At 40.3% G+C, this 12595-nt stretch overlaps 1 protein-coding gene across 7 annotated transcripts in view; it reads left to right on the top strand.

Moving 5' to 3' along the window:
• Window positions 1-12119, top strand: part of golga4 (golgin A4) — a 208793-nt gene extending 196674 nt beyond the window's left edge. For 5 of the 7 annotated variants that reach the window (XM_069920314.1, XM_069920316.1, XM_069920319.1 and 2 more), the window contains 3 exons: window positions 3267-3353; window positions 9169-9232; window positions 11593-12119. In XM_069920314.1, coding sequence (XP_069776415.1) covers window positions 3267-3353; window positions 9169-9198 — 117 coding nt within the window. In that variant the 3' untranslated portion in view covers window positions 9199-9232; window positions 11593-12119. The remainder of the gene's footprint in view (window positions 1-3266; window positions 3354-9168; window positions 9233-11592) is intronic. The other 2 variants (XM_069920315.1, XM_069920317.1) reach the window with 2 other exon arrangements.
• The last annotated feature ends 476 nt before the right edge of the window (window positions 12120-12595 follow it).

Here is a 12595-nt window from a genome sequence, read left to right as displayed (position 1 = left end):
GGACAGCTTTTTCCCCTCTGCCATCAGATTCCTGAATGATCAATGAACCAAAGGCAACCCTTTGTGCATTATTTTTATTTATTTTTGTAATATTTTATATCAATGTTTGCACTGTGATGATGCCACAAGACAACGAATTTCGTGACTTGTTCATCACAATAAATTCTGATTTTGATTACTTCAGGATATTAGGGCATCGATTTAAAACCGATGCAGAAACATTTCTTTCATCAGAAGGTCGTGTGACTGTGGAACTTGTTGCTGCAGGCACCTGTGGAAGCAAGGTCGTTGGGTGTATTTAAGGCAGAGATTGGCAGATATTTGATTAGTCAGGTTATGGGACGAAGGCCAGGGAGTGATGCCGAGTGGGAGGATGGATCAGCTCCTGCTTAGGGTGGCGGAGGGTGCAGACCCGATGGGCTAATGCTGCTATAACTTGTGACTCGAATGTTCTCTCCAGGTAAAGCAAAGATTTAAATGGACTTTATCCAATTGAGTGCGCAGAATTTGGTCTTTACAGTGTGCCTTCTCAGCATTGGAGAAATCAAACACACATTGGATGATCACTTCATCGAACACCTGTGCTGGGTCCACAGTAATGCTACTGAGCTTCTGGTAGCCTGTCACTTTAATTCATGGTCCCACTCCCTCTCAGATTTCTCTCCTTCATTATTGTAATGAGATCCAACACAAGTTTTTGGAATAATGTTTTTCTGGGCTCAACATCAAATTCTGTAATGTTAGATTACATCATAAAACCATGACAAAGGAACAGATATGGACCATTCAGTCCATCGAGTCTGCACCATCATTTAATCATGAGCTGATCCATTTTCCCACTCATTCCCTCTGTCCAGCCTTCTCTTTGCAGTCCTAGCCAATCAAAAATGACCTTTCTGTCTACATCAGAACTATTTCTGCATGACATCCTTTTATTACTTTTCCGGTCTCTATATGCAGTATTCTGGCCTGCTGAAGAACCACAGCAGCAAAATAACACAGCCATTGTGGCTTAATTTGATCATTCCTGCTTCTTCACTGCCTTTGTTCCACTGATACCTCACTGTTTCCAATGCTAACTTTATTTTCTCTTCCTCAGGTCTAATGAAGGGTTCTTCATCTGAAATGTCAACTTTTACCTTCTATAGATGGTGCCTAATTTGCATAGTTTATGCAGCATTTTCGATTTTCTTTCTTGCATATCATGTTGCCTCGGTTTTCTTATCCTACTTGTGAAAGTCCAGCTCACTGGGCAGCTCCTACCACCTAACTGAAAAATGCATTACACAAACCAGGAACCACAAAGCTTTATGTGCTGCTCACTGCCTGATGCAAATAATGGCAGGGTTGTGCTGTGCTCGTTTAATCGAGCCGAACTGTGCCTCCCCGTGTTCCATGGATCAAGAAGTGTGAATTCAGAATGCAGGATGATCAAAATAATGACTGGAAGTTCCTTTGTCTGCCGCTACTCAAGGGAACAGGATTACTGACTGTTAAATGACATTGTTCCATAAATGAGAAATGAATGCCAAGCACCTGCGCACTGTCCTCAACAGCAGCTGGAACTCTCGGTTGCCAGCCACTTGAAATCTCTCCCCCCACCCCATGTTCCCTCATGGACCTGTCTGCTTCCTCATTGGCAGAGAGCGGCCCAACTCAAGTTTGAACTGCGCCAGATATTCTGCCTGGATAGTATCAACACATTGAATTCTCTATTTTCAAAGTGACAGACATTTCCCCCCCCCCCACCCGTTCCTTTCTCTTTTCATGTCCACCAGCTCTTCTCACACACTTCAATTTGCCTTCATTTGTCCATCGCCCTCTCAATCTTTCCTATCCATGTACCTGTCTAAATGTTTTTACATCTTGCAATGGTACCCACCTCCACCAGTTCCTCTGATAGCTCTACATAGAACCACCTGTATGGAAAATGTTGCTTTTTGGTTTCCTTTAAACATTTCTCTCTCAGCTTAAGTCTGTGGCCTCTAGGTTTTAGACACCAAGGACAAAAGACAGTTTCCTTATCTATTCCCCCCATGATTTTATAAACCTCCACCACACTTGCATCTGAATACTTAGTATTGATTCAGAATTTTCAGGGAAGCCTGGATCCAAGGAGTTGATTCTTTATATATTTTTAGGCTAGTTCACTTGACTTCAGTGGTAGGCAAGACAAGATGGTGAGGAAGAAGAGTCTCAAGAAGGACTTGGATAGGTTAGGGAAAGGGGCAAATGAATGGCAGATGGAACGCAGCACAGGGAAGTGCGTGGTCATGCACTTTGGTAGAAGGACTATTTTTTAAATGAAGAGAACAATTCAGAAAGCAGAGGTCCAAAGGGACTTGGAAGTCCTCTTGCAAGATTTCCTAAAGGTTAACTTTCAGGTTGAGTCAGTAGTACAGCACTGAGGGAATAATAGTGTGGAAGGCTGAGCTGAAGTTATGTCCTTTTGTCTGAGAATCCTCTACCATGGGAAACATTCATTTCAAGAGGACGAGAATATAAAAGCAAAGATGTGATGCTGAGGCGTTGGACAGACCACATTTGGAGTATTATGAGCATTTTTAGGTGTCGTATCTGAGGAAGGATATGTTGCTGTTGGAGCGGATCCAGAAGAGGTTTACGAGAATGATCTCGCGGATGAGAGGGTTAATGTATGTGGAGCATTTGATGGTTTTGGTCCTGTACTTGCTGAAATTTTGAAGAATGAGGGGGCACCTCATCAAATTATTACTGAATATTGAAAGGGCTGGGTAGAGTCAACGTGAGTTTGTTTTCAGTAGTAGTGAGTCGAGGACCAGAGGGCATGGCCTCCTGTAAAACAGAGATGAGGTTTCCTCAGCCAAAGGGTGGGGAATCTGTGGAATTTGTTGCCACAGATGGCTGTCGAGGTCATGCCAGAGGTTAATAAGTTCTTGACTTGCAAAGGCATCAAAGGTCATGGGGAGTTCTTTATTTATCTGCATTAGATGCTGTGTAAATTTTTTTTTTTTTTTTTTTTTTTTTTTTGCACTACCCCAGTAAGTGATGAGAGACAGTGGGTTAGCATTGCAGTTAATACAATGCTATTACTCTGCCAGTGACCTGGGTTGAAATCCGGTGCTCTCAGTAAGAAGTTTGTACATTCTCCCTTTGACTGTGTCGGGTTTCAAGGTTAATTAGTGTAATTGGGCAACATGGGCTCGTGGGCCGGAAGGGCCCATTACCATGCTGCATGTCTAAATTTAAAAAGTCTTATGGTCTGATTATGTGTATATCTATTTCAGACACTGGCAAAAGTGATAACTACTGTACTGAAGTTTCCAACAGATCAGACACAGAAAATATTAGAACGGGAAGAATCTCGAACCTCAGTGAGTCTACGTTTTATTAATTTATAATTCAATAATTCAGAGGATACCAGCATCCAAGTGAAAGGCTCTTCTTAATTTCTGAAATAGAACCATGGCACAATTGTATTTCTGATTTCTTAAGTGTGAATGAAATACAGCAAAGTCGATATAAAACCATTTTGTTATAGATTTTGTCCCATAGCAAAAAGCAATGGTTCCCAACCTTTTTCTTTCCACTCACATCCCACTTTAAATCATCCCAATGCTATCGGTGCTCTGTGATTAGTAAGGGATGGCTTAAGGTGGGATGTGAATGGGAAGGGAAGGTTGAGAACCACTGCTCTAGACGCAATTGTTACTGAAATATTTTACTCAAGACAAATTGTCATTGGCCCATTTCCTTTTGAGTTGTGAAACTGTGCACATAACGAGTCAATGAGGTACAATTAAAACAGAGGTTTTCAACCTTTTTCTTTCCACCAACATGCCACCTTAAGCAATCCCTTACTAATCACAGAGCACCTATGGCATGGGGAATACTTAAAGTTGTATGTGAGTGGAAAGAAAAAGTTTGGAAACCACTGATTTGGCATTACAATTAAGAGCTAGTTTTGTTTTCTATTTTCTCCCTTGGAGATATTTGAAGGACGGGATAGATGCTCCCTGTAGGGGCAACTATAATCTTGGATCATTAATTCCTACAAATGTATCAGGCCAGTACAAATTGGTGAGAATTAAAGGGATTTCAGTTGATGAAAAAGGCAGTCCACATTATTTATTCTTCTCTTCTGAGGGCTTAGTTGTAGACATCTTTAATCTTGTCCTTACATTCTTTGGTGTAAATGTGGGGGGGTGGGGGGGGAGTGCAATTCAAGCTTGATTCTATATTTGATGACATTGCCGCCCATGCTGAATTTTTTGTTAAAATAATCTTTTTGATATCTAATCATACTGTCCCATTGAACTTTTGTGGTTGTTTTCATTGGTCCACTTTTACAACTTAAGTGTCAAATTTTAAAAATTGAAATAATACAGAAACCTATTTCTGGTGCAATCAAGTCCGTCAATTATGATTTCTACAGTTGCCAAAGTTGCCAATCATAATCACACTGTGTGTCGGTCGTGTTCACAGTCATTGGTGTCTGTATTTCCCTTCATCATTGTGGCTGTATTTACCTCTTTCCTGCACAAAGATGCTCTTCATAAGCTATAAAGAGACAAAGCTTCAATCTGGAATAGATTAATGATTTGCATCGCACATCTTTATTAAATATGCATGCGTTTAAAAATATTTTCTGATGTATTGTGAGTAATTTGCTTGAGTAGCAAAGCCACCATTCATGTAAAGTGTGTTACTTTGTGGCAAGTAATGATCAAGGTTCAGCATTGAAAGATTCCAATCTGCCACCATTTGGCATAACCATTAAAAGAATAGGAGCTTTTGAATATATGATCTCAATCTTTCAGAATTTATATGAAAACATTCATCACAATTGATCCATCTTGGAAAAAATATTGTTTCTGCTTTTTGACACAAGAAGCAACCAGCTAACAATTTGGATAAGTTGCTCATTCTGTCTCGTTCTCCCTTGAGGTCTCTTACTCTCCCCCTTGCTCCCCCTCTCCCTCACTTGCTTTCACTACATCTTGCCTGCTCTCTCCTCTCTCAATTTCAGATTCAAGCATCTGCAGTCTCTCCCATGCCCCATGTTGCCGACCCACTGATTTTCTCCAGCCTATTGTGTTTTGCATGAGAGAGAATATGTCAGAGGTCTTCTCATGAATGAAGTTGGATAAATGCCAAAGTCCCAGCCAGGTGTATACAAGAATTTTGGGAAGGAAGGGAGCAGGTTGCTGGGCCTTAACGGAGCCTTATTTATGTATTAGCCACAAATAAGATGCTGGAAGATCTCTAATCTTGTGCTTTTGTTCAAAGGCTTCGGGAATAAACCAGGGAACGACACTCTGGTAAATAATCAATGGTGAGAAAGTTTTTGGGAGGGATTCTGAGATACAGAATTTCTTTGCTTTTGGAAAGACAAAGACTGATTAAAGATGAACAACATGGCCTTGTGCATAGAAAATTGTCCAGCAAATTTGATTACATTTTATTAAGAGTTGACCAAGAGGCTTGATGACGGCAGGGTGGTAGATAGTGCGTGAACCATAGCAAGTTCATTTTATGGTCCTGTTGGGTAGGCTAATCTGCAAGTATGGGATTCAGGGTAACCTGGTCAATTTAATGCAAGATTGGCTTGGTTGTAGGAGCCAGAAGGTGGTGCTGGAGGGTTGTGTTTAACTGGATGCCTGCGACCAGTGGCGTGCTGCAGGGTTTGGTGCTGGCTGCTCGGCTGTTTGTCATATATTTTAATGGAAGTAAAATGCGTAAGTCTGCAGACACTGTGGTTGATTAAAAAATATATTGCTGGAGAAACACAGCGGGTCAAAGTACACTATAGAATAAAGATACATAGCTAATGTTTTGGGCTTGAATCTTGATGAAGAACTCAAGCCTGAAATGTTGGTTATGTATCTATCTTGGCTCTATTTGACCTGCTGAGTTTATCCAGCAATATATTTTAATGGTTTGGATGAGAATATGATTATAACATTTGCAGATAACAGCAACATTGTGGTGGTGCAGACAGTGAAGAAAATTTTCTAAGGTTATAACAGATTCTAGATTAACTGGGTAAAAAGGGCCAAGGAATGATATTTAGTTCAGAAAGTGCAGAGTGATGCATTTTGTAAGTTTACAACTTATAATGAATGGCCAGGCCCTGGTCAGTGTTTGGAATGAGCTAGTCCTCAAGCAAACTGGAGAAACAACACCTCCATTAACAGCCCAATGGTATCAACATTGAACTTTACAATTTCAGGTAACGAGTCTCCTCTTCCAAGCCACTTCTGTTCTTTCCCAATCTCTTCCACACGCCCCACCCCATTTTGCCGTGTTCCCCACCCCCTGCATCCATTCTCTTAACCCTCCCCTCTCTCCTGGTTTCATCCTCATTAACTACATTTCACAGGCAGGATTCTCCCTTCAAACATCTGGTTCCATCTGATCCAATTTCTCCCTCTCTTTCCTAATGGCTTCCATAATCACTGTCTACTTATCAGCTTCCAACACCAGTAACTTTACTCTTGTATCACCCCCCCCAGCCATTTACTCCACACTGTAGGACTCATCTTTCTGCACCTGATCACCCCCCCCCCCCCCAACTTTCCCCGTCTCCATTTTTTTCTCATCACTCTCTTTATCCAGCACTTGCCAGTCATCGACCTCCATCTCCCCTTCTGCCCATATCTTTGACCCCTCCCTGGTACACCAATCTCTCCCTGGCTCCTGTCCAACCCCTCCCCTTTGTCCTCATTATACTGGCTGTCTTCCCTTTTCACTTTTGGATTTGATAAAGAGTTCTGATCATTTATTTTCTCCTCAAATTGCTGAATTTCTCCAGTTGAATGATTTTTGGCCCCATTTCCAGCATCTTCACTTCTCTCATATGTCTCCAGTATCATTTTGCTGCTCAATCTTAAAAAACAGAGATCACTCGAAAGGAAGAAGTTGGATCGCAAAGATCATGGGACCTACATTATTTTTTACCGGCACTGCTGAAGGCTGATGTGATTTTATTTAACTACGGCTCTTTAGAGTTGAAATAATTATTTCAGAATTCAATAAAACTGACTGCTCAACTAAGCTCAATTATTGAAAGGCACTTGCTGTGTTATGATGGAAGAGCTATTCACTAGAACTTTAATAGAATTTCTTCAATTCAATTTATCATTAAATAATTAACTATACACTCTACTCAAAATGTGGACTTCATTTCCTGTAATTTGTCTATCACGTACCTTCTGCAGGTAGTTAAACATTATTGAAGCTTCCTACAATTTAAAAAATTGTTTGTCTTTAACCTTAATTTTGCTTCTGCTTTTGTTTCAACAATTGGTAAAAGTCCAAAGTTCAACTAACTCACTTTCATTTCAAATGTGGTTTTCACAAATGCAAACTAACATTATGTAGAAATGCATGACCTTGAGTTTGTGAACCACCATCTGTCAGTCATAGCTTAGCCTGAAAATAGCATATTGAGGAAAATTAATGTTACATAACCTGATATTTGTGATCAAGATGATGACATAAAGTTGATCCCATTCACTAATGATAAAAGAAGGAAAACCAATTGAAGATTTTGGACAAAAAGTAGTCGGATGTGAGGAAGCGCTTTTATTTTCCATGGTGATTGCTTCCCGATGAGAATGCTGGACGCAGAGTAAATCAATGCATTCGAAAGTGAATTGGTTGGGCACTTAAGGGAAATAAACTTTCAAGGTTAAGAGGAGAGAGCAGGAGAATGGAATTGATTAAGTCACTGCACAGAGAATTGATGTGAACTTGAGGAGCTGAATGCCTCCATCCTATACCGCTGTGGCTTCAACAGTGGATCTGTAGGATGTGTGAACAAGAATTGCTATCCATTTTACTCTTTTATAACAGTGAATGATTTGTAAGTTTGTAGATGATGCCAAAATTGGTCTTACAGTGGACAGTGAAGGTGATCTAAGAATATAGCAGAATCTTTAGGAACTAGGAAAATGGGCCATAGAATGACATGTGAGGTATTTCACTTTAGTAGGTTAAAGCAGCCATTCTCAATGAGGAGCATGTGCACCCCACATCCCCACAAGGACAGCATATTTAAATAATAAAATATTTTTTAGATTTTTTTCTGTGGTCCCCATAGGAGACAAGTACTAAAGAAACCAACTAAACTTGACTGCTTCACAGGGGAAGGGGTCCCATCAACTTTGAGCATAACCCAAAGAAAGGTTGAAAATGGCTGAACCATGGTAGGACTTGTGCATTGGTAGTGTTGTCGAACAAAGACTTGGGGGTCCAGGTGCATGGTTCTATGAAAGTGGTGATGCAGGAATGTAATGCAGGAATGTTCTATTTGTGTGGTGAAGAAGGCATCCGACAGGGCATTGAGTGCAAGAGCAGGAACATCATGTCACATCTGTGCCTGATGTTGGCGAGACTGCACTTGCAACACTGTGCACCATTTTAGTCACCCAGGAAGAATATCATTAAGCTGGAAAGGAGGTGGAAAAGATTCACAAGAATGTTGCTGGGGCTGGTAGGTTTGAATAATTAGGAGAGGCTGGATAGGTGAGGACTCCCTGCAGTGTAGGAGGCTAAGGGCGAACCTTGTGAAGGTTTATAAAATCATGAGGGGTGTAAATATGGCAAATAGTCTTTGCCTGTTTTGCAGGGTAGAGAAATCTAAAACTAGAGGGTATAGATTGAAGCTGAAAGGGGAATGAGTTAAAAGGGTCTTGAGGGGCACCTTCTTCACTCAGAGGGAAGGAGCTGCCAGTCAAAGTGGCAGAAGTAAGGACAAATAGAACATTCAAAATGCATTTGGACCGAAACCTGGATAGGAAAGGTTTGGAGGGATATGGGCTGAATGCAGGTAAATGGGACTAGCTCCGTTGGCATGGTTGTTAGGCCAAAGGGCCTGTTTCTGTGTTGGAGAACTCTATTAATCATTGAATTTTGAGATGCTTATAACTACCATTTTATACAGAAAATCAAATTTTGCATTAATTGCCAATGGATCTCATTTCCAAATGGCAGGAATTTTCCAGAGCCTGCCCTCTATCAATTTTTTTTTTGTTCCATTATCCCCATCCCACACTTTACCAAGTTCTCCATGTTCAGATGTTGGTTTACAATTGGTGCAATTCATCTAACAATTGTGCTTCTTGCTTGCATTTTCTAAGCTTTGAGTGTTAACATAAAATATGCTAATTTCCCTTGGCTGTGTAGTATTCTACGCCTCGCACTGGCATCTTCTGAGAGTTGGCTGTTGGTGTATTCATTTAACATGTGGGTGAGTGATATCTTTGATTGTCTTTTAGTAACATGTCTATCCATAACTATCCAATGAACAAACTAATACAAAGTGCTTTTAACTCATTGTGATAGACATTGCCTCTGACTGGCAGACACCAGTAATATAAGAACTTTGGAGTGTTCAGAGATTGCGTGTTTTCATTCAACAAGCCTTGCAAGGTTTATAATTGTGTCAATTATACTTATCATGGAGAAAACCAACAACATGAGAAGCAAATAACAAAATTAAAAAGTCTATTTTTTTTTACATCATTTTCAGTTCAGTGCCTGACATATTGCAAAATGATTTGTATGGCATAATTTATTTAGTGGTCCTTTTGGCCTACAAGGTCAAAACGTCCTGCGGGCAACGTCATCGCAATAAAAACTTGTGTGTTTATTTTTGCATAATGTTGATTGTAGGAAATGTGTACCCTTCTTCAGGGTGTTCATGGACTGAAGGACTGCTGGAAAAATATCAAGAAATCAGAAATACATTTCAGTATATTGCAAGATTGGCCTGTTCTGTCGTTGGAGAGTTTATTCCATTTTAGCCTTTCTCTGTTTCTTTTTTCAAAATGCCATGAGAAGAGATGCCTTACAAGTTATGTGAAAAAGAGCTGTTTTGATCTTTGAAAGCATCATATATTTTGTAATATGAAATTCTTTTAATTTTAAACATCAGAGTCCAAAGATAACTATTTCTCTCTTCTGCTGGTAATGCCCCTCTAAACCTTTCCAATCCAGGTACCTCTCTAAATGTCTTGTCACATTGTGCCCACTTCTTCTGTTTGTAGTACAATTTTAAAAAGTGCAGGCGAAACTCAGCAGGTCACACAGTTTAGGAAGTCAAGGGTAACCAATGTTTCGGGCCTGAGCCTTTGTGCAGCACTTCTGCAAGAAAAATAGAGGGCTATGGGTGTGAGGTAAGGAAGGCCTTAAGAGCAAAGTAGTAAGTAGTCAATTTGGCCCAAAGAGTCTGCTCCGCCATTCCATCGAGCTGATTTATTCTCCCACTCAGCCCCATTCACCTGCCTTCTTCCCATAACCTTTGATATCCTGAATATTCAGATACCTATCAATTTTTGCTTTTAATGCACGCAACGACCTGACCTCCACAGATGCCTGTGACAGCAAATTCCAGAGCTTCACCACTCTCTGGTTTGTGGAGTAGGTTTATTTAGGTCGGCACAACATCATGGGCCAAAGGACTTGTACTGTGCAGCTATAATAGTCTATGTTCACCACCCACTCTACCTGTGTCAAAACGTTCATGGCACTATGTACCTGTACCTTCAAGTCTCTTTGTTCTATAGCACTTCCCGGAGCCCTACCATTCACCAACCATGTCATGCCCTGGTTTAACCTCATATTGTTTGAGTTAAATTCCATCTGCTGTTCCTTGGCCCACTTTCCCAATTGATCTAGACCCTGTTGTAATCTCTGATTACCTTTTTCACTGTCCACTATACCACCACTTTTGCTGTCAAGACAAATTTACGAACCATGTTAACTATATTGTCATCCAAATTGTTAATATAGATGACAAATAACAATGGGCCAAGCATTAATCCCTGTGACACTCCACTCACTGGTCATTGGCTTCCAATCGGAATTGCGACCCTCCATCAAGTGACCTACCATCAAGTGAATTCTGTATCCATCAGGCCAGCTCACCCTGGATCCCATGAAGTCTCACCTTGGTGTGTGAGACCTTGCCAAAGACCTTGATAAAGTCCATACAAACAACATCTGCCATCCTGCCCATCAATCTTATTAATCACCAAAAGCCTCATTCATATTCAGCTCCATGTCCCACGCACAGAGCCTTGCAGAGTATCTCTAATCAGTCTTTGCCTTTACAAATACAATTAAATCCCCTCCGATAATGCACCCATGATGTCGTTAAGACACTGGCCTGTAGTTTCTTTGCTTATCTGTGCAGCCTTTTTAAAATGGAGGCAGAATATTTTTTCCCCCTCCCACCACTACTTGTGTTTAACAATGCTGCAAATATCTGCCAGGGTTCCTGCATTTTCTTCCATGACTTCCAGTCATGTTGAGGATACACTCGATCAGCCCCCAGGGTTTATCCAGCACCTTCTTCATCTGTAGTGTTAACTCTTCAAGGAGATATCACTGTGACTTGCTCAAATTTTCCATATTGTAAGACTGTCCCCCTCCAATAATGAAGTAGCATTAATAATTTGCATATTTTGCCATCTGAATTTTTCTGACTGTCAAAGTTGATCACTGGTGGCCAAAGAAGAAAAGTACTTTGTATGCATTTCTGAGTAACGTGTGATCTGAAAATATCTTGGCAATGCATTTAACTAATTCCTTGTTCTCCCCTTCCAGAGCTCTTGGCTACATTAGCCAAGGAAAAGGCACGAAAGGTGGAGATGCCCACCAATCATCCTGCTTGGAAGTTATTTATCGAGTTGCACATGGAAAGGTGGGAAATACGGTACTGTTGTCAAGATAATGTTTCAATGGCCTTTTACTGTGATTTGTACAAAAACCTAAAATTCAAAAAGACCTCGCAAATCTTATTCTAATGTTAATTCTAGCAGATTTTTGTTAAGGGGCACTAGGATAAATTGTGCAATAAATTTATAATAGAATTTAAGTTGTTAATGGACTCTGTTAATATGGATGGAATGTTTCTGAACAGCTTGATTTATTTTTGCAAGCGTCTTATCCATGGAGCTTCAGGCTTTGAAGGTATTGAATAGCCGTTCCGACCTTGTTTACTGCAGCTTTTGTACTTGGGTTTTGGAAAGACACTACTGTAAATTGTAAATACATGATTCCTATCTGAACTAAGGAAGAGGATAACTTGTAACAAACACTTGGAGAAGCGAAATAAAGTTTTATTTACTGTAGTACTTTTTTCCCTGTTGGCCTGCTTGTTTGGAATTGTCCAGAGAAATGTACTCCAGAATCGGACTGCAAATTATTTCCTAATCTTGCTAGCCTCTATCACAGCAGTGTAAAGTAAAAAAAATTTTTTTTTTTTCATTTTGTTTTCCATGAGTTTTTCTTTAGTTTGAAGAAAGGCAGACAAACAGAGAGGTGTTTATTTAGGAAACTGCCAATAACCCCTGCTCTCGAGGGCATTTTGTCAAAATATTGTCAGAAGAAACCTCCTGTGGCCGCAGTGGCAGATGATAAGCCAAACCAAAGAAATCTGTGGTGCTGGAAATTCTGAAATAATAAACTGAAAAAGTTGATAACAGATCAAACATCATCTGCTTAAAAGTTTAAAATCGGACACTTTTCAAGATTTGACGAAGGGTCTCTGACCAGAAACGTTTACTCAGTTTCCCTCCCCATGGAAAAGCTCACCTGCTGAATTTTC

The sequence above is a fragment of the Narcine bancroftii genome, chromosome 2 (genome assembly GCF_036971445.1).
Source record: "Narcine bancroftii isolate sNarBan1 chromosome 2, sNarBan1.hap1, whole genome shotgun sequence".
Lineage (NCBI taxonomy): Eukaryota > Metazoa > Chordata > Chondrichthyes > Torpediniformes > Narcinidae > Narcine > Narcine bancroftii.
The sequence above is the reverse complement of the archived record's forward strand: the minus strand, read 5'-3'. Positions and strand labels throughout refer to the sequence as shown.